The sequence below is a fragment of the Ctenopharyngodon idella genome, chromosome 2 (genome assembly GCF_019924925.1).
Source record: "Ctenopharyngodon idella isolate HZGC_01 chromosome 2, HZGC01, whole genome shotgun sequence".
In the NCBI taxonomy this organism is placed as follows: Eukaryota; Metazoa; Chordata; class Actinopteri; order Cypriniformes; family Xenocyprididae; genus Ctenopharyngodon; species Ctenopharyngodon idella.
The window spans coordinates 9031540-9054476 of NC_067221.1; the positions used below are offsets into that span (position 1 = coordinate 9031540).

The 22937-nt window shown below is 36.0% G+C and overlaps 1 protein-coding gene and 1 long non-coding RNA gene across 6 annotated transcripts in view; one reads left to right on the forward strand and one right to left on the reverse strand.

The window, feature by feature from the left end:
- The window catches only part of LOC127525665 (uncharacterized), a 94102-nt gene that overhangs the window by 58749 nt on the left and 12416 nt on the right, over positions 1 to 22937 (forward strand). For 4 of the 5 annotated variants that reach the window (XR_007933401.1, XR_007933399.1, XR_007933397.1 and 1 more), the window contains one exon: positions 15726 to 15912. The exons of the other annotated variant lie outside the window; for it this stretch is intronic. This is a non-coding gene — a long non-coding RNA (uncharacterized LOC127525665). The remainder of the gene's footprint in view (positions 1 to 15725; positions 15913 to 22937) is intronic. 5 annotated transcript variants of the gene reach the window in all.
- kiss1ra (KISS1 receptor a) lies at positions 1906 to 17342 on the reverse strand. The gene is made up of 5 exons (XM_051918322.1): positions 16754 to 17342; positions 15739 to 15863; positions 11527 to 11662; positions 8827 to 9065; positions 1906 to 5707 (listed from the first exon to the last, which is right to left on the reverse strand). Exons 1-5 carry the CDS (start codon positions 16989 to 16991, stop codon positions 5333 to 5335), a joined length of 1113 nt encoding a protein of 370 aa, XP_051774282.1. The 5' UTR covers positions 16992 to 17342; the 3' UTR covers positions 1906 to 5332.

Here is a 22937-nt window from a genome sequence, read left to right on the forward strand (position 1 = left end):
ATTTATGATTTAATAATAATGATTGTTGTTCATAATATGGTGTGCAAAACTGAAAAAAAAAAAAGGAAAACCATTACAACCAGCTTTTCAGTACAAGTTTGCAAGCAATATTTTCTCTGCAAGCAGTATGTTTTCATTTCTTCGGCAATGCCATTGAATCAACACCAAATTGCAAACACACTCAAACACCCTCTTGAATGACAAGTGTGTGCACTGGAGAGTGATTAGAGAGGCAGTCTCTCTGTGCCCATAGAGATGTTGAACCTTGGAACTTATGCATTGAATTGAAGAGAAAAACTCAAATAAGTGTTTAGCCCCACATAAGTAGACATGTCTGACAAAAAAAAGAAAAAAAAAAAAAAAGTGAGGGGAGAGATAAATGTAACATCTGCCACCTCTCAGAACAATGGACAGTTTCAGTAACAATTAGTGCTGTCAATCGATTAAAATATTAACTAATTAATCACACATTTTTCTGTAAATAATTGTGATTAATCATTGGAGTTTTTAATATTTTATATTGTAATAATTACACAGTTACTCTCCAAATCAATGTAGAAACAACTTAAATACAGTATTTGTTTAATGGCATATTTTTATGAATGAAGTTCAGTATCACTGATACTAAAACTGGTACTGATGTCTCAATGAAATGGATTTTTTTTGAACATTAATTATAGACATTTAATATTACAGTTTAACTAAAAGCTATCAATTTCAACATTTATTAGCCTTTAGAAAATTACAACTTTTAATTTAATTGAACTTAAAACAATCTTCACATAAACCCATTATAATAAATGTCATATTTACCTGTGGCCTTCCTACCTGTCTAATATAGTCTACAGAAATTAAAGTTATCAAACACTTTACAGTCTTCACTGCATAAATTATAAATTACATATAGATTAATCCTTATTAAAGCTACAATTTTCTGTGTTACCTTTGTTCTTTAATTAACATTAATGACAGACATCACAGCAAGTGGTTTATTAGGCTGCTGTGACTTTAAGACCTGCCGAACATAATGTGGATCTGACGCGCATCTCGTTTTCTCACAACTCTTCAAGTTTATTTAAGACTGCTCTTATGAGGATACTCGACAAAATGGGCATTTTGGCATAATTCTGTGTGTTATTGTTTGTTCAAGCGTGAAACGGAACTCGATACTGGTGTGCGTCTTTCTGTGCACACGAGTTGTGTGTTAAGGAAGACCAAAAGGTTCAAAAAACGTGAATTTTAACACGTCAACAACATGTAAATATATTATATTATATTATATTATATTATTTTTTTTTTATTGATTGTTGCATTTATGACATACAACTGTCAATTATACAGCATGGCTGTTTTAAATATCTGCCTTTGTGTACTTCTAGTTGAATCGTATCAGACATGATTAAATTATAAATTTAATTGATGCTTGAAACTGCTGCTGACATTTTGAAGAAGTTTAAGGTGAAATATCAGTGGTTTCAGCTAATTATTTTCTGAATAAATCAGCTAAAAGTATCACAATTATCCCCAGTCTCCTCTACACAAACATAAAACAAATAATTTCTTAAGGGTTGTGATAAGAGGAGTGACTCATTGCATCTCACAGTTTTAAAGTGAATGAAACTATTGCACTGCTTCTGCTCCATTTACTGACCTTAGGCCAAGTCGAGGACAGATGGTAGTTTAACGCTTTAAATAGCAAGACTGATAACGCACTTCCTGCCCCTCAAGATAATAATTGGCTGCCCATGTGTAGGTGGCATCATAGGGTTGTTTCCATGCTATTAGTCCATCAGTCTAAATGCTTGATTTTGCTTTGCCATTTCTCTGAGCGATAGAGTTTGCATGGTAATTAGAGATGCATTATGCATGCAGTGAATATCAAATATCCGCTTGATGTCACTAGAGAAAGTTGAAAATCATTCATAGATTTGGCAAATTTATTTGTGCTAATCCACATTCATTCGGTAAATAATATACATATATCTCTTTTTGAAAACTCTGGTTATACATGTGTAGATAAAAACATTTCTTAATGCAGACAGTATATGCACTGGAATTGATTATAAGATTCTTAAATGAACAGGAAATTTTAGACAGATATCTGTTTAGTTTCTTCTCATTGTACTGTATATGTATTCTATGACTAATAAAAAAATTAATAAATCCTTAACAAGAAATATGGAAATAAAAAAGACAGGAAGAAGACAAACAAAGCTGCTCAAGTCCAGTCAAATCTGAATGCAAAAATGAATTCGTTAAGGCATTTATAGAGCTAACAAAACCATGCTTCAAAGATGCTGAATAATTTATTAATGCCAAGGTTAAACTGACAGCACTTCAAAAAAAGCTTTTACCTACTTAGCTCTGCTTGTCAAAACATTTCACAAATGCTAATGATAAGACATCTATTTCTGCTTAGGATAAAAGTAATTAAGCAAGCTTTATGGTAGCATACGCTAGCAAACAAAATCAGACTTAATTCCCATTTGAATTCCTTCTCACTTAGCATGGTAAATAAATACCCTGTAGATGTGTTGTATTGCCATTTGCGCATGAAAGAAACATTTTACCTCAATTATTACATCAAAATGATGGGCACATTTAGCCCATAACCCTTGGAGGATGCTATTTATTTAAATTCAGTTCTCTGAATATGTTAGGGCTGCTTCTCTCAGAATGCTTTTTTTGTGTTCCACTGTGCTGCTTGTTTATCGTTTTTGATTGTAAACATACAACATATAGTGCATTAGCACCACATTTTTTAAGATGCTCTCAAGGGTCAAGGTAAAAACAACTTTGGGACCGTTCTCACAGAACATGTTTTTGAATTCCACTGCGCTTCTTCTTTTCCATTGTTTTTTATGTAAACACTATATGGCCGTGTTTGACCTCTGAGTTCATTTCTGCCATTTTGTACCATCTCGCCCATGACACAGCATTCTAAAAACAAGGATCGACTTTAAAAAAAAAAAAAAAAGAAACCACGCGTTCCTCAATGTAAAAAAACGTTCTGTGTGACTGGCCTCTTACAAGAATGCCTTTGACCATTGTGTTCTTTTGCTTTTTCAGGATCTTGCATGTGAATGTCACATTTTTAAGATGCTGTGTCAAGATATAGGGCTGTTCTCACAGAAAGCGTTTTGCATTCCACCACACTTCTTTTCCATTGTTTTTCTTAGCAAACACACAAGATGGATGCGCTTGCGTCTGGTGTCTTTTGCATTCTATAAACGCTGCATTCAAGTTAAAATATGTTCAACTTTTAGACAAAAACATTTAAAAAAAGATCTCTAGACCTCGCATATATTTTTTTTTCTTTACACTGCCTTGGTTCTCGCATTTTTAACCCTAATTGGGACTTTTTCTTAGTTAAAAAAACAGGGTTCCCTTCATCTGAGTGGCATAAGATTTTGTGACTTTTTTTTTTTACATTTTCTATCTATACACACACGAAAGTCAAACTCTGGGTGTTTGGGGTCAATATGCGAAAAAAAAAAGTTTTTTATTTTTCATTTGTCAAAAAAAAAAAAAATCAATAAATCCAGCATAAATCTGAAAATTTCCACACATAAATGAAGACCTGGTACTAGAGAACAAATGCAATGTGAAACAAACATGATCACACACACACACACACACACACACACACACACACACACACACACACACACACACACACACACACACACACACACACACACACACAGAGACAGGTGCATGTTCACTCTTCACTGTTCATATCTGCTTAGTTTTTTTTGTTGGTTTTATTTACTTTTTAAAAATTAATTTCTTATTCTAAAGTAAATTATTTTTGGATTATTGAAATATATAATATGTGATTACAATCTAGTCTTGTCTATATGTGGCATTATTGCAAAGACAAGACGCTTCAAAACACCTCAACAACAAAAAAATACTGATTTAATGTATTTTATAATGTTTAAATATATATATATATATATATATATATATATATATATATATATTCACAAAATATACATCACAAAATCTGTTATAAGAGCAGTTAGCCACATCCAGAAAAATGAATGGCTCTCTATGGGCCTCTGCTGGATGTATATGGTAATTACACTTTTTTTTTTCTAAAACTGTTTTCCCTACACATTTTTCTCTAACCAGCAGATGGCAGAATTCAGCCCCTAACAATTAAGAATTAATACCCAGAAACATTTCAAATTTAGTTTTGATCATTAAAGTTTTTTTTTTTTTTTTTACATATAAAAAACAATATTTCATATGCATGCTAATAGTGTAGTTGAGGAGTTTTGCAGTAAATAGGTAAAAAAAAAAAAAAGTACTTTATATTCCCCAAAACACAGCATAAACGTATAGATGAGAAGTAAACGAAAAAAGATATATCATTTGTATTATTAAAAATGTATTTTTTCATACATTCGGGTCATATTGACCCCAAACACCCAGAGTGTAAACTGGAAATGAACAACATATGAGAATGGCCCCTTTAAAAATTTGGATTTTGCTGTGTCACGTCTCATGTTTTTAAACGCAAGTTTTGTGTAAACGACCCTTTAGTTCTAAATCTTACATTTATTACATTTATCACATTAATGATATCATTCCATCATTCTCAATTCTGTACACACGTGTTTGCTAATCCTCAGCGTCTATCACGTGATAATCTGAATAGCCGTGCTGGCAGGTGCAGCATAACATGTTATTCTGTGCTGCGAACCGCATTCACACAGTCTTGAGAAGTGGTGTGCTTTGAGAGAGTCTATACCTTCTGAGTACACCTCTTCAAGTTGGTCCATGCCGTAGAATGTTCAGAATATGTAAATATATCTAACCGATGAAGAGCAGTTTGGAGTGGTGGTTTCATGAGGAAGTGTGCACAGGGAGGTGTCGTGTATGTCAAACACAATGGATGAGTCAACAGTTGCCATGTTTGATTTAGTCAACATCCTCTCAGGCAAGCTCCTACACATCTCCACTGGCAGAACATCCGTTTGGTTCCCCATGCTTGAAATTACGCCCTGCAAAATGAGCTTTCCATCCACAAATGTTGAAAACGCATACTCTCGTAGCACAGCAGGGCCACCAGTAAGAGTTGAACCTTTTGGTTTGGATGATGGCTGCACAAAGGATGTAAACATCAAATTATACTATTTACCTCCAGCTGTAATTATAACAGTAATAATTTATGTGCACTTTCGCAGTTCTTTGCTCTCTAAATGCCCTTTTGCATCACATTAAAATATTTTTTCACAGCTCAGTGAACTGGATATTACCCTTGTTAATGCAGAAGAAGCATGAGCTTCAGCATGTGAAATCATGGTTTAGGTGTCATTCGCTCTCATTTCCTCTCAGTGTTGCTCTCCTCCGTTGCTACAAACTTGATTTCTGCATTGGCAGTGCGGGAGGCGACGCTGCTGTCCCTCACTTTGTGTCTGAAGAGGAAGGGGAAGGTCTTCCTGAAAGACTTGCGGAAGCTGGCGCCCATAAAACCGTAGACAATAGGGTTGATAGAGGAGTTGGCATAGGACATGCAGTTAGCCCACGTCTTGATCTTATATGTTGCGTAGTTGGCCTTGAAGTTGGGGTAGAAAGACTGGAACAGGACAAAGATTTGAATTGGACCCCAGCAAATAGTGAAGAGGACGACAATGACCACTACCATTTTGGAAATCTTACTCCTAATGGAGATAGTTCTCTCTGAGAGCAGGTGAACCTGAAATAAACAAGGTTTTGACAAGATTATAGAAGGGAAATGAGTCTGATATGTGCTTTCACTTCACTTTAAAAAAAAAAAAAAAAAAAAGATCAGTGGCATTTTAAAGGATAGTCTGCATATGTTTATAGTGCAAAAGTATCTAGACTTCTAGTCATTGTAATGAAGGTCTAAACTGAAATGCAGTTCTTTGTCATTTTAATGCATACTAAAACTTGACAAAACAAGAAACTTGACATTTTTTTTCTGCCTGGATGTTATTAAAAAATATATTAAAATGCTAGACTTGAATGCACCTCTTCTATGATGAATTTTTTTTTAATCGAAAAATTCAAAATTAAAATTCACTTTGATATTTGCATGGGGTTTAAATAAAAATAAAAAAAAGTCTAAAATTGCAATTAGAAGTCTCATTAAATGTCTGACCCCCCCATCAAAAGTAGTTTCTGTCAAAATATTTTTACTATTTGAAAAACCGCCTGCCAAATCAATGGGGGGTTTGTTATCAGACAAAGAAACTATTATCTTTTATATATATAAAGACAGATTCCTATATGACTGTATGACTTTTTTTTCCCCCTTTTTTTTTAAGGCAAGTTAGATCAAAGTAACACCAAGAAACATTCATGGTTCAAAAATTCATTATATTTACTGTATAAAAATATGTAGAAATATTTGAAAGCAAACAAACAACAACAAAAAAAAAAAACATTAAAATGTGTACACAAGTGTATTTACGGTGTAGATATTTTTTTTTTTATTGCTTTTAACCTGATGGTACAACAATTAATTTTTTTTAATATATTATTATTATTATTATTATATATATATATCCTTATTTGTCACTGGCCTTTAAATATTCATACAAAATATAAAACTGTTGCAATTCTAACTATACCCAAATAAATCAAACAAAATTACTAAAATAGCTAGCACATTTTCTTAACAAAGATTCCACAGCTCAATCATTATTCATTATTACATACTATGAATCTGTCGACTGTGAAAATGAACCATACAGACCATTGCAAAGAATTTTAAGTGAAGATAAAGTGGCAGAGAAGATAATATGAAACAAAAGCACTAATTAAGAAAAAGGTTATTCCACAGTGGGAACTGCTGGTTTAATTATATAAAGATGAATGCCACATCTAACTACACACCAACTCCAGAGTTTCATTCCTCAAAACTCACTAAAAGAAAAAGAATTTTAAGAAGTCTAAACATCTGCAGGCCAAAAAGCAGTATGGTGACTCAGGAACTTTGAGTGAGAGGTCACTCTGCTGTAATGTGGGGGAAAGTCTTTTTTCTCAGACAAAATAGAGCTTTTAGGAGCTTTTAGGCTGAAATTCAAAGCGCATATGTGGCAAAGCTAACACTGCCCACATCTCAAAGAGTCACTATATCTACAGCGATGTCTGGTGTTTGGCAGCATCATGCTGTGAGGTGGTAGGCTATCAGTGACTGGTTTTCTAAATACAGCAAATCTTAGTCCAATAATGCATTTGTGGCACTACTGTACAAATCTAAACCCTGTCGTAAAAATTCATTTGCAGCATAGAGCAGCATATAGTAATCATTCAGCAGTTGGTGAAAAGAATAAAACAGTGTCTGAAAGAGTTGAAATGATAAAATGTATTTTTAAATGTCTATTTATTTAAACCTATGATTCCATTTCTGTCTAAAAATAAGCTATTAAATATATGACTGGTTATGCCTCATTTATCTTTAGACATGATTTTTATGGTGCTTTGGAAACCAGTTTCTTTATGGGGAACCTAAACACAAAATGTGATATATTTCGGCCACCGCCTATGTGAAACTGGGCCACACCTACATCAGATGGCTGTGTTTGCTGTGAAAATTAGCTTTACAAAATATTAAAAGTAAGAATTAAATACTCTGTTTTTTGGTTAAGAATGTTTTGTATTAATATCGTTCATTAATTCTATGACTATATTTATAGTAATATAGTTCATTAAGAATTAAAGGTGCATTAAGTGATTTTAAGAGAAACACTGTTGATATTTGAAATCAACTCAAACAAACACACCCCTCCATTCATAGCTCCGCCCCCAAAATGCACAAACATGTAATGCAATTTTATTATAGCTGAAGCGAAGCAAAATAATGCTTCGTGAAAAATAAAGCGAAGATGCTGAACAATCGACAAAGAAGAACAAAAAATTAACATACAGTACACAAGAGTATATGCAAGCATCTTATATATGCATGCATGAGTTGTTTGTTAGCTTACAGTGACACTCAAAAATGTCCTGTTACTATAGCTAAAATTAGGCTACATTTACACTGCAAGTTTTAATGCACAGATCCGATCTTTTGACCATATCCGATTTTTTGGCCAGTGTGTTTACATTCACTTTAGACGCGACTGGTATCCGATATTTGTGTTTATGTTAAATCCCGCCCAAAATGATTGTCATTGATAGCTTTGTATATATTTCATGTCGGGTGGTCATGATTACTTGCTAGAATGGATAAGTTAACAGCTGTCAGTGTCATGGATGTTTTGCAGCGTGAATTCTGACTGTTCGAATATAGACTGGAAAATAAAGGTAATTTGCGTTTGTTATTTTATCTACAGTCGTTAAATCTAGAATTCTGAAGGGAAATAAAGTAGCAGGTAAGATTACATTTATTTGAATGAATGATAACGAGAGAGCGAGTAAAGGAGAGAGCACACACGAGATAGCCTACCCAGTGAAGCTTTTGGTTTATTAAAATAAAAAATAAAAAACCACACGGCGGTCTCTTTTAAATTAACCGGGCAGAGGTTGAAATTCAGCCTCTGAATGTGTGTGTGTGTGTGTGTGTGTGTGTGTGTGTGTGTGTGTGTGGTGCTCGGTCTGATCAACTTTCAACAGCATTTCTCAGAAATCACTTACTGCACCTTTAAAAGTATCATTTACAATCCAGTTACTACTACTTGGTTACTACTACAATTACTTTGTCTTTACTGTTGAAGAGAAGAAAAGAGCCCAAGATATTTCACAACCTCTCTGGGGCATATACACCTGAATTATAGATTAAAGAGCGCATAGCCTTTTATATCCATTCAGTGGAGTGTCATCACTAATGGTTGTTATCTATGAACATACCTGGTGGTTGTTATCCACTGGTTCCACAGAGGCCTGTCCCACTCTCTTCAACATGAAGGAATAACAGAAAGAGATAGTAATGACAGGCAGTAGATACACAGCTATGAACTGATAGAGGATGAAAGCCTTCTCATGGGTCTTTGATGGAAACCTCTCCATGCAGTATTTTCTTGGTCCATACCAATAGCCGTCCTCAAGCCTCTGGTACAGGAAGATTGGTATGGAAAGAATGAAGGAACCTTGTTGCATAAGAGAGGGTAAGATGAGAATTGTAATGCTTGTTCATTTTTAATCTTTTGAATATAAAGGAGTAGTCTGGGTTAAATGCAGTTGAGTGCTGTCATGCATTGATGTTTAAAAGCATAAATGTGAAGCATGAATTTTTGTTGAAGCTTTTAGCCTGCATTAATTATATTTGTATAGTTACATTTTACTAATATAAAGTACATATTTACATTTTTTACATACTTTAAAATTTTAAATGTTGCCAATAAATCCATATTGTGCAATTTAGTATATCATTTTTCAAAAATTTATGTGCAAACGTTATGTACTAATAATAATGTTATCGAGACTAGACTAAAGAGATTTTATGTTCACACAGAATGTGTTTTTGTGATCCATTGTGATGCTTTTTTACGTAAACATACATTAGATGGATGTTTTTGACAGCTAGATTTTAAGACTTTTAACAGCTTGCACATTACACTGTCAAAGAATTTGTAAAATATGTCTTGAGACGCTGCATTCCTTTCCACTTCAGGATCTTGGCTCATTTGAGTGGGACAAGACCAAATCAAGTGTATATTGTTCACTCGACTCACTTGTTAACTGCTGCAAGTTTAATTTTCTGGATCAGTCAAATTTACCAATGAACCATTCAATGTTATTTGTGAACCAGTTGATTGAAAAGAATCGGCTCAAAAGATTTGCTCACGAAACAGATATCACTAACGGATCTCAATTAATTCACTTTAAAATAAAGTGTCATTTAGTTATCATACAGTTGCACCCGACATGGCATATGCAAACCAATAACACCTTCTATAACTATAAGTGTGTCTTGCCATGTTATTTAAATTAAAACGATACTGATACATCTTTTTAATTTCCTTTCTCATACTATGGTGATATGATGTATCACATTTCTTGAATCATTAAATTCATAATTCGTTTCTCTACTTGAAAACCTGACCCTCCTGATGTGGATAATCAACCAATACATTTTTGTTTAAATGTTGTGGGGTGGTTTGTGCGTTAGCCTAAAGACTAACTTAATTTAGCAAAACAGTAATTTCAGGGACATTATAGATTTGAACGACATATACTCCATCCTACACTGACTATGAAAACATTTCCTATCATGTATGCCTACCATGAAATGCAGGTACTAAAGCTCTTGCCTGATCATAACCCTTCTTTTTCCAGTGATATTTCTCTGAATTTTTCTTTTGTAATGTCTCTCAGCCATTACTCTTTCTACAGTCTGTCTTCAAATCTCCCTCTTGCTTACTCTCTCTCCTCCCCCATCATAAGTGGACACGCCCCCTACTGCTGATTGGCTTACTCTCTCCCCTCCCCCATCATGAGTGGACACGCCCCTACTGCTGATTGGCTTATTCTCTCTCCTTCCCCATCATGAGTGGACACGCCCCCTACTGCTGATTGGCGTACTCTCTCTCCTCCCCCATCATGAGTGGACACGCCCCTACTGCTGATTGGCTTACTCTCTCTCCTTCCCCATCATGAGTGGACACGCCCCCTACTGCTGATTGGCTTACGCTCTCTCCTCCCCCATCATGAGTGGGCACGCCCCCTACTGCTGATTGGCTTACTCTCTCTCCTCCCCCATCATGAGTGGACACGCCCCTACTGCTGATTGGCTTACTCTCTCTCCTCCCTCATCATGAGTGGACACGCCCCCTACTGCTGATTGGCTTACGCTCTCTCCTCCCCCATCATGAGTGGGCACGCCCCCTACTGCTGATTGGCTTACTCTCTCTTCTTCCCCATCATGAGTGGACACGCCCCCTACTGCTGATTGGCGTACTCTCTCTCCTCCCCCATCATGAGTGGACACGCCCCCTACTGCTGATTGGCTTACTCTCTCTCCTCCCCCATCATGAGTTGACACGCCCCCTACTGCTGATTGGCTTACTTTCTCCTCCCCCATCATGAGTGGACATGCCCCCTACTGCTGATTGGCTTACTCTCTCTTCTCCCCCAATCATGAGTTGACACACCCCCTACTGATTTTTCAGTCTATATAGATTTGAATGATATATACTCCATCCTACACTGATTAAGAAAACATTTCCTATCATGTATGCCTATGAAAGACGATCAAGCCAATCAGAAAAGGTATGGGGCGGAGCAACACATGCAGCCCTGCCCCATTCCACAGGCTGCTGCCACGTGTACTAGGCTAAGTCTGACATAAAGGATGTGTTCTATGTAAACACTGCCTATCACATCAGTTGCATGCCAACACATGTAAAATAGCCTATTTTCAAAGTTTTCAAAGGTTTATTACACCGAAGGATGAATTGAAATTATGTGATAATTGACAGCAGACTAATTATTGCAGATATAGAGAGAATACAGCCTGTGTTTGTTATAAGTGTAGGAATGGTGTCATCTTTATTGATATTAATAACATTAGGGCAACGTTTTGTGTATGTAATCTACTAAATGACTTACCGATCCAGATACAGATGCTAACAATCATTGCGACACGAGGGGTCCGATGGTGCAGGGATTTCAAAGGATACACAGTCACATAGCAACGGTCTCCACTCATCGCCGTGAGAGTGATGCATGTCGCCTGTACAGTCACCTAGACATTGCCAAACCTTTTCTTATCATGTGTTATATCATTATCAGTACATGCAAGACAGACACACTCCAGAGCACTGGAGCAAACATAAAAATTGTATTTAAGTAATCTAAAATCTAGCACATCAAAAACACATCCGCATAATGCTTTCAATACAGGCCAGTCTTTAGCTCATCGCTTTTTGAATTAATTCTAGATAGAAAAAAAACAGCCCCATTCACTTGTGTTTTTGTCCGGTGAATTAATTGAACTTGAAGTGCCTGATTGCTCATCTTAAATTAAAAGAATCGGGTAGGAGGAGAGGCTTTGGAGAATAAAGTCAACCAATGTGCTGAGTGTTTTTATGCAAGCTTAACTATTCCTTAGCTCTTTGATGAAACAGGTGTGAACAAAGAGCTGCTCCATCCCATCATCTTTTGTGCAAGGTATCTAATGATTAAACAAAAAAGGTGTGCTTAGGCTCAATCTGAGGAGGCCTGTGTTTACGACACGATAAGCTTCACAGCGGCTTTTGGACCAAACCCGTACAAGGATTAGAAAATACCAAAACCACAGCTGATTTTATGCAGTATGTTGTTTGGTGTTAGTGTAAGCTGTTTATTCATACAGCAACTAACTACAAGAATGAAGATTTGTGAATTAACAATAGACTTTCAGTAGATTTTCATGTACAGACAGTAAAATTGCACTGCAACTTTGCTTATATAAGTGAATTTACTGAAATGAGTAATTAGTCATATGTTTAATGGGCTGACATATCCCTTTTGTTGCATATTCTTTTTTCTTTACTTGTGTTTTTAATAGTTTTATAAACATACTGTCCTACTTTTCTGTTTGGCCGATGCAATCTCTCACAAGGCAGTGAACAAAGATTGACTCACATCTTCTATTATACATGAAATGAGGGATGAATCATAATGCCACACAAAAAGAAGTTCCTCCTCCATGTATACCCAAATGAAAGGGGAAAAAAACAACAACTTGATATTCCTCAGAGCATTTCTGTTCAATGATGGTTTTCTGTTTTGATGTATATTCTGTATGGTTGTTATAAATGGAGCTGTTTGGGTTCACAGAGGATTACTCTTTTATGTATTGCTGCAGAGAGACCGCTTGCCAAGCTATAAACTACAGTTTTTGAAGTAGCTGAACTACAATTGCTTGTTATCCTTTTGGAAAAGTATTTTGCTACAAGCTGCTAATAGAAAGTAGGCCTACTTGAAGCTACTTAAGGCAATACTGATCTTAAATTCATACCATATATCATATTAAATATCATTTAATCAGAGCTGTATTTTTATGGTTTTTGAATGAATCTCAATTAGGATGATTTACACTATTTACAAAAAATACAACTAAAAATATTAGAATATATCTCATTTGAAATTATAGTGAGATTTATTCAGTGTTTACAGTGTTTAACTAAACATTTCACTGTAAAAAAAAAAAAAAAGAAAAGAAAAAAGTTAGTAGTTTTGCTACTCCAAAACACTAGGGGCACCAGCACTTTTAGCCCACATCCCTATGGGGTGGTATTAAAATATTTAGCTCACCCATTCTTAGGCTGAATCCCAAATGGCACCCTAAACACTCGCGGTCTTCCTCTGAGTCCGCACTTTCATGACGTAATGCCGCTTTGACTGCCGGGTAAAGTCCTCTGCATAGCTCACAGTCTTGCGGGCTCAGCAGAAGTGCGCATCGAGGGCACGTAGCAGCCGCAAAGGGGGCGCTCACGAGCACCCTTCTTTAAGCTTAAATGATGAATGGGACACCCTACGGTCTTGTGGACACGCGCACGCAGCGGGCATTGTAAGTCCACAAGACCGAAAGTGCACATGTAGGCCCTGTCCCAAATGGCACACTTCTATGCACTTTCGGTCTTGTGGACTTACAATGGCTGGCACGTGCGCGTGTCCACAAGACCGTAGGGTGTCCCATTCGTCATTTAAGCTTTAAGCTGTCCCATTTGTCAATTTTAGGCTTCAGAAGGGTGCTCGCGAGCGCCCCCTTTGCGGCCGATATGCACCCTCGATGCGCACTTTTGCTGAGCCCGCACTGGTGCGAGCTCTGCGGCAGACTTCTTCCCGACAGTCAAAGCGACGTTACGTCACGAAAGTGTGGACTCGTAGGAAGGCCGTGACTGTTTAGGGTGCCATTTGGGACAGGGCCGTAGTGTGCCATTTGGGATTCAGCTGTTGAACATGTTGAATAAGCGTGCCGCACAAGTCCTGAAAAGTGAAGCCAAAGCGTCTCGATCGCCCCCAGGTGGTTGGTCCCAGTATAGCACATAAACCCCACCCTCTCCATGTAATCTTATAGATGTGAGACAAACTAAACAATTAAATTAATTACACTTCAAATAATATTTTTTTCAAAGATGGTTTCGGTCATTTTATGGTTTTTATCAGTTTTTATCAGTTTTCGGTTTTTATCATACTGATGTAAGTTCAAGTGTTTGTTTTTTAAATAAGTTTGGTTTTAGTTAGTTATTTGATGCTCTAAAAATGGGGGTGTGACGTCATAATTGACAGCTTCTCTGAGCTAAGTAGTCACTGAGGCACCAACTGACTTTTTTCGGGATGAGGTTGGAGCTTTAACTTGACTTCTACATTTCTATAACTTTATTTCACATCGACATAAAGAGTTGTTCTGCAGTAAACTGCACTAAACCATTCTGCGGGAGTAGAGTGGAGGTGTGTCGTTCATATTTTTTACAGTCTATGTTGTTTACTTGTATTAAAAGCACATTTGTGACAAAGAGCATTTAGTTTTATAGGACACAGATGAATATGAGTCTGGCGCAGTTTTATTACGTTGGTTGTACATATCGCAGCAGTTCGGAAATGAAATGTGTGGTGATGAGTGGTGGTTAATAGTGAAAAGGTTAATGTTTATTAAAAAAAGAAAAAAGAAAAAAAATGCCACCTACACTAAACCCTTCCCTAAACCTAACAGATATAAGAAAATATATAACTTAGATATAAGATATAACCTAGCAGTAATAACAAAAGCAAAACCCATTTGCAGAATCCACCATTACATTTTAGCTTGCTTCTTCAGGCTCTTTTATTGTGACTACTGAGAAAGTTTATTATGTCAGAAAAGTCATGGAGCTGGTTATGTGATGCAATTTGCAAACGTCAAAATGTATTGGTTTACAAATCATGCATTATGGTAAAAGTGTTTTGAGGTCCTAACATAGTATTGTGCAGAGAACTGCTCGAAAATAAGTCTTTATTAATCAATAATTTGCCCCTAATTATAATTTTTGTGAAAAGAAATCAAAGTTGTTGGTGTTTTACCACCACTAGTGGACAACTGCAGTGTATTGTATGTAAAGGCATCTTTTTGGAGTTTAGCAAAAATGTACTGTAGGTAGAGGCACATTTTTTCAGGGGTTTTTTTTTTTTTTGTCTAATCAGAGTTCCCTTAGCAGCATTCTCTATGGCATGACAGTCAGAACGTGCTTGTCAAGAGAGGTGCATTGATTGTGAAATAGGTGAGGAAATCAAAAAATGTGCAGTGATTAATCTCTACGCACCCCACATACCAAAGCAATTACATTTGTTTCGAAATGTATCTTGAATTTTTGACATTTCAGTTTTGACATCTCAGAACTCTCTCTACAGACTCAATCTAAGACTACATTTTTAATTAGTTATAAAATATATGCATGACATTGCATCTCAGTGCAAAAAATTAGAAATGTGACTTGAACTAATTAATTTCATTGGCATATAATTACATCACGATGTGCCCATCTTCGGCCATCCCCAACTCTAAAACACGCTATGGTGTCACTACCCAACAATAACATCTATTAAAAATAGCGACCCTTGTATCGGTCTTAATCAGTGTACAAATCCATTTATTGCTGTTTGAGACTGTTGGGTACCATATTGAAGTGCAGAATCCTATCAGCATTGATCTTACACATTTATTTCTCCCACATTAGTTTTGTCGGTATGGCCATTGTCCTTGAAAACATTCTGAGATGATGCAGCAGAGACATTTGCACTACACAAAAGAAAACTACTACTTCTTGTGCTCTGTTTTCCCTTAGGTGCTCTTCTTACCTGTTGGAGAAAAGCAACAAATTTGCACATGAAGTCCCCAAATATCCAGCCAGGCAGAGGATAGAGAGTAGCAGTGAACGGCACACAGCATAGCAGGAAAATGATGTCAGTGGCAGCCAAGTTAGCTGAGGAATTAAATATACGTGTAATCAACGATCTGTTTCATCTGAATAGGTATGCAAAATTTCCAGGGGGTTCAGGGATTCTTTCAATTCTTAAAATATTGTGATTCGTGAAGTTAAAACAATGCTAAGAATAATTGGAGACAGAAGTGTTGGAAAATGCAAGGAGATGTGCCGTGAATGAAATACAAACTCTGACAGAAACATTGAAAATGGAAGTTAATCTGCCTTCACTGCAGAAAGTACAAATACAGTAAAATTACAAATACTAACACACAGGCTTTGAGTGATTATGACTATTTTGATTAAGTCATTTAAGTTACTGCAATTTTAAGGCATTTCCTAACCTCGCAAACGTGCCAAAGAAATCCTTGCGCAGTGTTCCTTGAGATAATGCAATAATTCTTAGTTACATGACAGCACATCATCCTGTGGCTAATGAATCATTCACCACAAATATAATGTCAATAAGAGGTTGAACTTAAATTTGTTTCTCACACATCACAACAATTCCTGTGCAGAATTAGATTCATCTCACTGTGCTTGTATAGAGTACTAAATAGTCATATTAATTACTTAATTACTAAAAATATTAATTACTTAAGAATTTTTGATAATATTGATAATAATAATTTATTTGCAAAATGCTTCATACAGAGTAGGTCTGAGCATATATATATATATAAGAAAAAATAAAGAAAATTTAGAAAAAATAAAGTATAAAAACAAGAATGATGAAAAATAATACACTGACAATAGCCTATATTATTCAAAAGCTACAAAAAAATCTTTAGAAGCTTTTTTAAAAATGTGAATGCTTATAGAGCTTGTCTAATCTGGTGAAAGGTTCCAAAGGTTTTGTACAGAAAAAAAGGGAATTGACTGAAACTCACCAATGTAGAAGTTTGTGGCCGTCCTCATCTGTCTGTGCTTGGAGATGACATATATCACCAGTGAGTTCCCGATCAGCCCCACCAGCATGATGAGGGAGAAGAAGAGGGGCACCAGCCAAGCATCCGTCAGGAAGGGGTGCTCCTCGTCCTCGGTATCTTCCATAGAGGAGTTTCCAATTGAGCTGTTCAATAGCTCACTTGAGTTCCAGTTTTCACTAGGAAACATGATTTTAGACATCTTTAAACAAGATGAAAAAAGTAAAGTTTCTTCTCTTCAGCAATGACAATCCTCATCCCCACTAATCCAAGAAGTATTAAGAAAAAGCTGTCTGAATCTGGCGTTGTACTTTCATAAACCTCATGGTAGTCACTGAGGGAGTTTTGCTGGTAGACGGGTATTTGAGAGAGATGATCGCCGCAATTTATCCGACTTCTCTTCAGCTCTTTGAAAAAGGAGCCCTGCAAGCTGTATCCACTCAAAGACGGAGCATATTCGCTCCCATTGGCTTTATACACAGCCTGAACACACGTGGGCAATGGAGTGATTGTAGAATGAAGAACTGATGTCAGGTCGCATAGCAACAATTTTAGGGCTCTCTCTCTTTCTTTCTCTCTCTCTCTCTCATTCCACTGCTCTGTGTGCAGAGAGAGTAACATATAAATGTGGTATTTACCCTGCAATATACACATAGCCTAAAGATACGCAACCCTGTGCAATCAAAGAGATCAATGTGATACAATTTGTTCTACTATCACAACACATAATTCTAACCTAGAAAATAATCGGCTACATCATGGAAACGCACAATTACTGCTTCTTTGGGACTTTGCACTCCGCATCACTGCAAATTGCCATATAGGATCTCTTTTGTTGAGCTCGTTATTTTTTTCCTTACCATGCACTTTAGGTGCAAATCGAACCAAATTCAGACTATGAATGAGCAATTCAATCAGTTCTGTGAGAATAAGCCCACAATCATGCTCCGATAAGAGCACAGCGGTCCCTCTGAACACTGATGAAGAACACTATCGCAATCTCTATTCAATAAAATTCAACAAGCGTTCATTGACCCCCTTTAAGTGCCTATAATTGAACACATTTAATGCATGAAATTGCTTGTTATAATAAGAATTGTTTTTGTTTAGAAAAAGTTCATTAGTAATTTTTTCAAATTTAATTTAATTAAAATATTAAAGCAATATTACACAAGCAAGTGCTGTTGCTCAATGTAGAGAATATATAGAATTTTTATAACAAGGATTTTTTGGAATTATCGAATCTGATTAGACAATCGCAACATTTAGTTGGTTGATATTTCCTAACATTCACCTTTCTCTATGGCAATCAGGGCTTGACATTAACACCTGCCAAATGCGTGTGCCAGGTGGTTTCAGCAGTGGTGTGTAACGCAGTCACTCCTAGTAGCCTCTTTGGCGGCTTGAGTTTAATTTTATATAATATACATTTTTCAGCTGTAGTCTTTTAAAAAGGCATCTGAAATAATAAACTAAGTGCAATACAGTGTTGTCAAAAATATTGATTTTTCGATACATATCGATACTGAAATATCTGAAGCGCTTCCAATACTCATTTCCCGCAGAATAGATACACGACACTTTCTCGCTCTGTTTGTTTGACACACAAACCCGCCTCCCCTCACTCACTTGTTTCATTTGCTCCGGATGAATATTGTTGGTGTTACAGGGCTTGAATTTCAGGGCGGGATTGCACGTATTGCACATAATTTCACTCATTCCTGCAGATTTTGTTCTCACACCCAAATTGCGCACACATAAAGCTGCCTCTCAGTACTAAATTGAGTTATTTTTCGCTGCTTATCGCAGTCACTTGTTTTAAACGCATGTGTAACAATATAATCGAGCTGTAAGTGACAGCAGCCTAATATAACTGCTACCAAATTATGAGATAATATTAAAAATATCTATATGGCAGTTTTTTCCCCATGGTATCTATGTCCAAATTGTGGCCAGTGAAAATACTGAGTGTCTTGTAACTTTGAAAAACCACTAGCCACAGTGGCTGGTGAGCAAAAAAAGTTAATGTCAAGTTCTGATGGCAATGCAGTTAATCATACCATGCAATTATTGCATTACCTCAAGGAACACTGCATAAGGACCACTTAAACAAGATTGCGAGGTTAGGAAATACCTTAAAATTGCCGGAACTTGACTTACTAATAATAAAAAAAACATAACCACAAAGTCTTGAATCTGATTGGTCAATTGTGGCATTCAGTTGTGGGATATTTCCTAACATTCGGCATCATCCATCGCAACACTGTTGATCAGGCCTTTTGACAAATCTGGATATCACCACAGACTCGCTGTCTTGTTTCACAAGTGGCACTATCTTGCATCTCAGTTATCGATTGTAAGGAAAATTACCTTGGGAGGACATCAGGTTTAGTATTACTGTTACCGCGTTGGTCTTGTTTTGTACATCGAAGTCAACTACTTTTTTCTTAGAGTAAGCTTTAAAGGGATAGTTTACCCAAAAATGAAAATTATCTCATGATTTACTCACCCTCAACCATCCTAGGTGTATATGACTATCTTCTTTCAGGAGTTATATTAAACAAATATCCTGGCTCTTTCAAGCTTTATAATGGTAGTGAATGGCACTCCTGATTTTAAAGTTAATCAGGTATTTTTTTTTGATCAGGTATCTGAATCAGGTATATGATTTTGATATAATCTCACAATTGCGAGTTATAATGTCAGAATTGCAAGATATAAACTCGCAATTTCGGGAAATACTTGCTAATTAAAATCTAATTAATGCAACTTTTTATCTCAATTTTTTTCTCATAATTGCAAGTTTATATCTCACAATTCTGACTTCTTTTCTTAGAATTGTGAGATATAAATTCACAATTGCGAGTTATAAAGTCCAATTCTGAGGAAAAAAAGTCTGAATTATGAGATAAAAAGTCACATTTTTTTATTCAGTGGCAGAAATAAGCTTCCATAGCGCTCAGAAGAGTAAAAAAGATGTCAAATTTGTCATCTCTTCCTCAGCCATTGTATTAGAAACACCCTCGCAGCAGTGTTACACTGTAAAAAGTAATACGCTCTATCTACTCAATAAAATTGTGGCAACAGATTACAAGCAATATTATTAATTAAATTTAACATATAAGAATTGAGTTGGAATTAATCAAATTAAATCCTTAAAAGTCAACCATTTAAAATGTGTAAAATTAGCAAACACCATTACAAAAACCACAAACTGACAAAGAGTGAAACTGACCAACTAAATGGAATACTGATCCCCATAATGGTGACCAAACATTTACAATAAAATCAACATCAACATCTAAACCTCTGTTACTTCATGTGTTTCTCTTTCCTTCAGTGATTCTGCTTGTTATCAGGTGTCTTCAATGTTGGCAATAAAAAATAAAGAGTTCTTAATTCACCATTGACATCTGTCTGTTATCCTGATATTTTGTCTAAATTTTACTTAAATTTTACTTTTTTACATTTTTTAAATGGTTTACATTTAAGGAATTAATTTGATTAATTCTAACTCAATTCTATTTGTTGAATTTAATGAATAATATTGCTTGTAATCTGTTGCCACAATATTGCGGAGTAGATATAGCGTATTACTTTTTACAGTGTAATTCGTTTTTTTGTCATTTACTGCCAAGGAAATACACAAAGTATAGCGTTATAAATGTGTATTTAATTTTTTTTTACATGAAAGTATTAAAAAATTGTACTAGATTTTTGATGTCCATAGCAAACCACAATGATCCTGTCAATCCCCAATTGACAAAATCAAGTCCTGCCCTCCATTTTTTCGTTCAGGAAGCCATTTCACTTACTTGCAAAAAAAAGACTATTGCAACTTCTGTTTCATGCCGTCTTTAAAAAACCTTGCAAAATTATTCATACCTCTCCCAACAGAGCTGTTTGCTGTTATGTTTCACAACATCCAAACTATTGACATCTGCTGAAAATGAAAATAGTTCAATCAGATTACACTGTGTTCCAAATTATTATGCAAGTGACATATCAATGGGATTTCAGTACAATAAACATTCAGATTTTAGTTTTTCAAAGAAAGTGTTTGTTTTATTTCTCCGTATCTTTTTGGATAACTGGTATCAGGTTTGTTAAAAAGTTTGCCAAGTCTTCTTAGGTAAAGCAAGTCACAATTCTCATGCAAAATGGGGAGAAAGATAGATCTTTTTGAAGAAGGCATGAAAACAACTAATATTGTGCAAAAACTGAATGGAGATTATCAAACTATTATGAGATTTGTGAGTAATTTACAGCATAAGAGAACTCAATCAGATAAAGGCTTCTTAAGGAAAGTTTCTGTCAAAAAAAAAAATGAATTGTATTAAAAGGACAGCTATAAATGGTTCAAACAGGTATTTGAAGCTGCTGGTGTCACTGGATTCTCAAGAACATCTCCATGCTGGCTGACAGTTAAAGTAGCATTTCAGCCACCCCTAACCAAAGCTCACAAAGAGAAATGTTTACAGTGGGTCTAGAAATAAATTTTCAAACAGTTTTTTTGCTGTAGTGTTTTTTGCAGCATGAAAATCCTTTTTTTTTTTCAGAAAGCACTATCTTTCCTTTATACCATAGCAAAAAATGGTCAGTTATAAACTAACATCCTCAGAGACCCTAAGGCCCCGATATACACTTCAAACGAAATCGAAGAACAAACTGATGTGACGTAATTTAGATCAAAATCAGGCCAAAACGTGCTCGAGACAGCTTGCCAAAGCGAACTCTCAGGAAAGGTTCTCTCCAGCTGCAAAACACCTTCGTACTACCATTGGTCCGTGACGATAACGTAATAGGAGGTGTGGAACTCTTCTCTGGCTCATTTCATCTGTTGAGTTTGTCAAGGTAAGATCTCCGTGGGTGAAAACATGAACAGACTGGATAGTCACTTTATAGTAAAAAATGAAGTTGTGCTTCTGATGAAATGAGGCACTGACACTGTTTTTCATGTTTCATACTGTAAAGCTGCTTTCTTTTAAGCTATCTATTGAATAAAATGCCATAGAAATAAATGTGACGTGACTTTACTGGAGTGCTAATTTGCAGAGCTTGTGCTAACATACCCATGTTGTTATGATCAGATGCTTTTCTTATGCTTTCTATAAAAAAATGCTTGCTGAATTCACATGTTGTGTTTAATTTGTTACTGAGAGGAAAGCGTGCAGCATATATTTACATTTTCATCTAAACACTTTCTTTGAAAAACTAAAATCTGAATGATTTTTGTTCTGAAATCCCACTGAAATGTCTCTTGCATAATAATTTGGAATACAGTGTAGATGTTGTTCATAGTGATAGTGATTCACATCACATATTATCTGAAACTTGTAACACTCATAGGCACACAATGAAAAATACATGAATCGTTGATGTGATCAGTCATTATACTTTGATCGCTCTTCCACTGAACATGGTAGCATGGTACTCCTTACAGCACTAAAGGTTTAGTTGAACATTCAGGCTTTAAAACTTAGTATGCCTGTCTGGTGGTTTTGAAGGTCATAGAAGACCATAAATTTGTATTCTGCCTCTGGCATTCTCTGAGTCTCTGGGGACTGGGGCCTGCTTCAGCTCAGCATTCAGATGTAGTGAAGGGCTCAGCTTCAGGCCTTGTTCACAAAGCTCCAGGAATGGCAGTTTTCCACCGGCACAGTGGACAACATATCTGTTTCGCTCCAGGGATGGAGTGTATTATTTGCAATACTTTACCAAGGAAATAACTGGCAAAGGCTTGACTGCATCAATACCGTTTTTAGAAATCCTGTCATGAAATATATATGCCCTCCAGCAAACAAGACAATCAAAAAAATAGCATAAATGACATATAGATACATACAGAGCGGAACCTAAGGCTAGAAATGTGCCCAGAGCGCTCTTCAAAATCTAATTATTGTGAACATTGGCATTATATTTTTTTTTAAATAAGATTTTTTTGTTATTATTTTTAACCTTTGTGGGAAAGAGCTTTGCTCTGACCTTTTTCTCAGTTGCATCCTGGCAGCGGAATCTAATCTAGTATGTGCCAGGGGATATAACAGCTGTGGAAATACAGAAACTCTCAACTCTGCTTAGTGCCATTGCATAAACACTATTTCATTTCTCGATCCTGCAGTTCGCCTGGAATGGCACAGATGTTAGA

Excerpts from the sequence above, each read along its gene's own strand:
- kiss1ra (XM_051918322.1), bottom strand. The coding sequence starts at position 16,991 with ATGTCTAAAATCATGTTTCCTAGTGAAAACTGGAACTCAAGTGAGCTA. Across the intron at positions 15,864-16,753 it reads GGCCACAAACTTCTACATTG|CTAACTTGGCTGCCACTGAC; the intron begins GTGAGTTTCAGT and ends TTAATTCCTCAG. Across the intron at positions 5,708-8,826 it reads CAGTGGATAACAACCACCAG|GTTCACCTGCTCTCAGAGAG; the intron begins GTATGTTCATAG and ends TGTTTATTTCAG.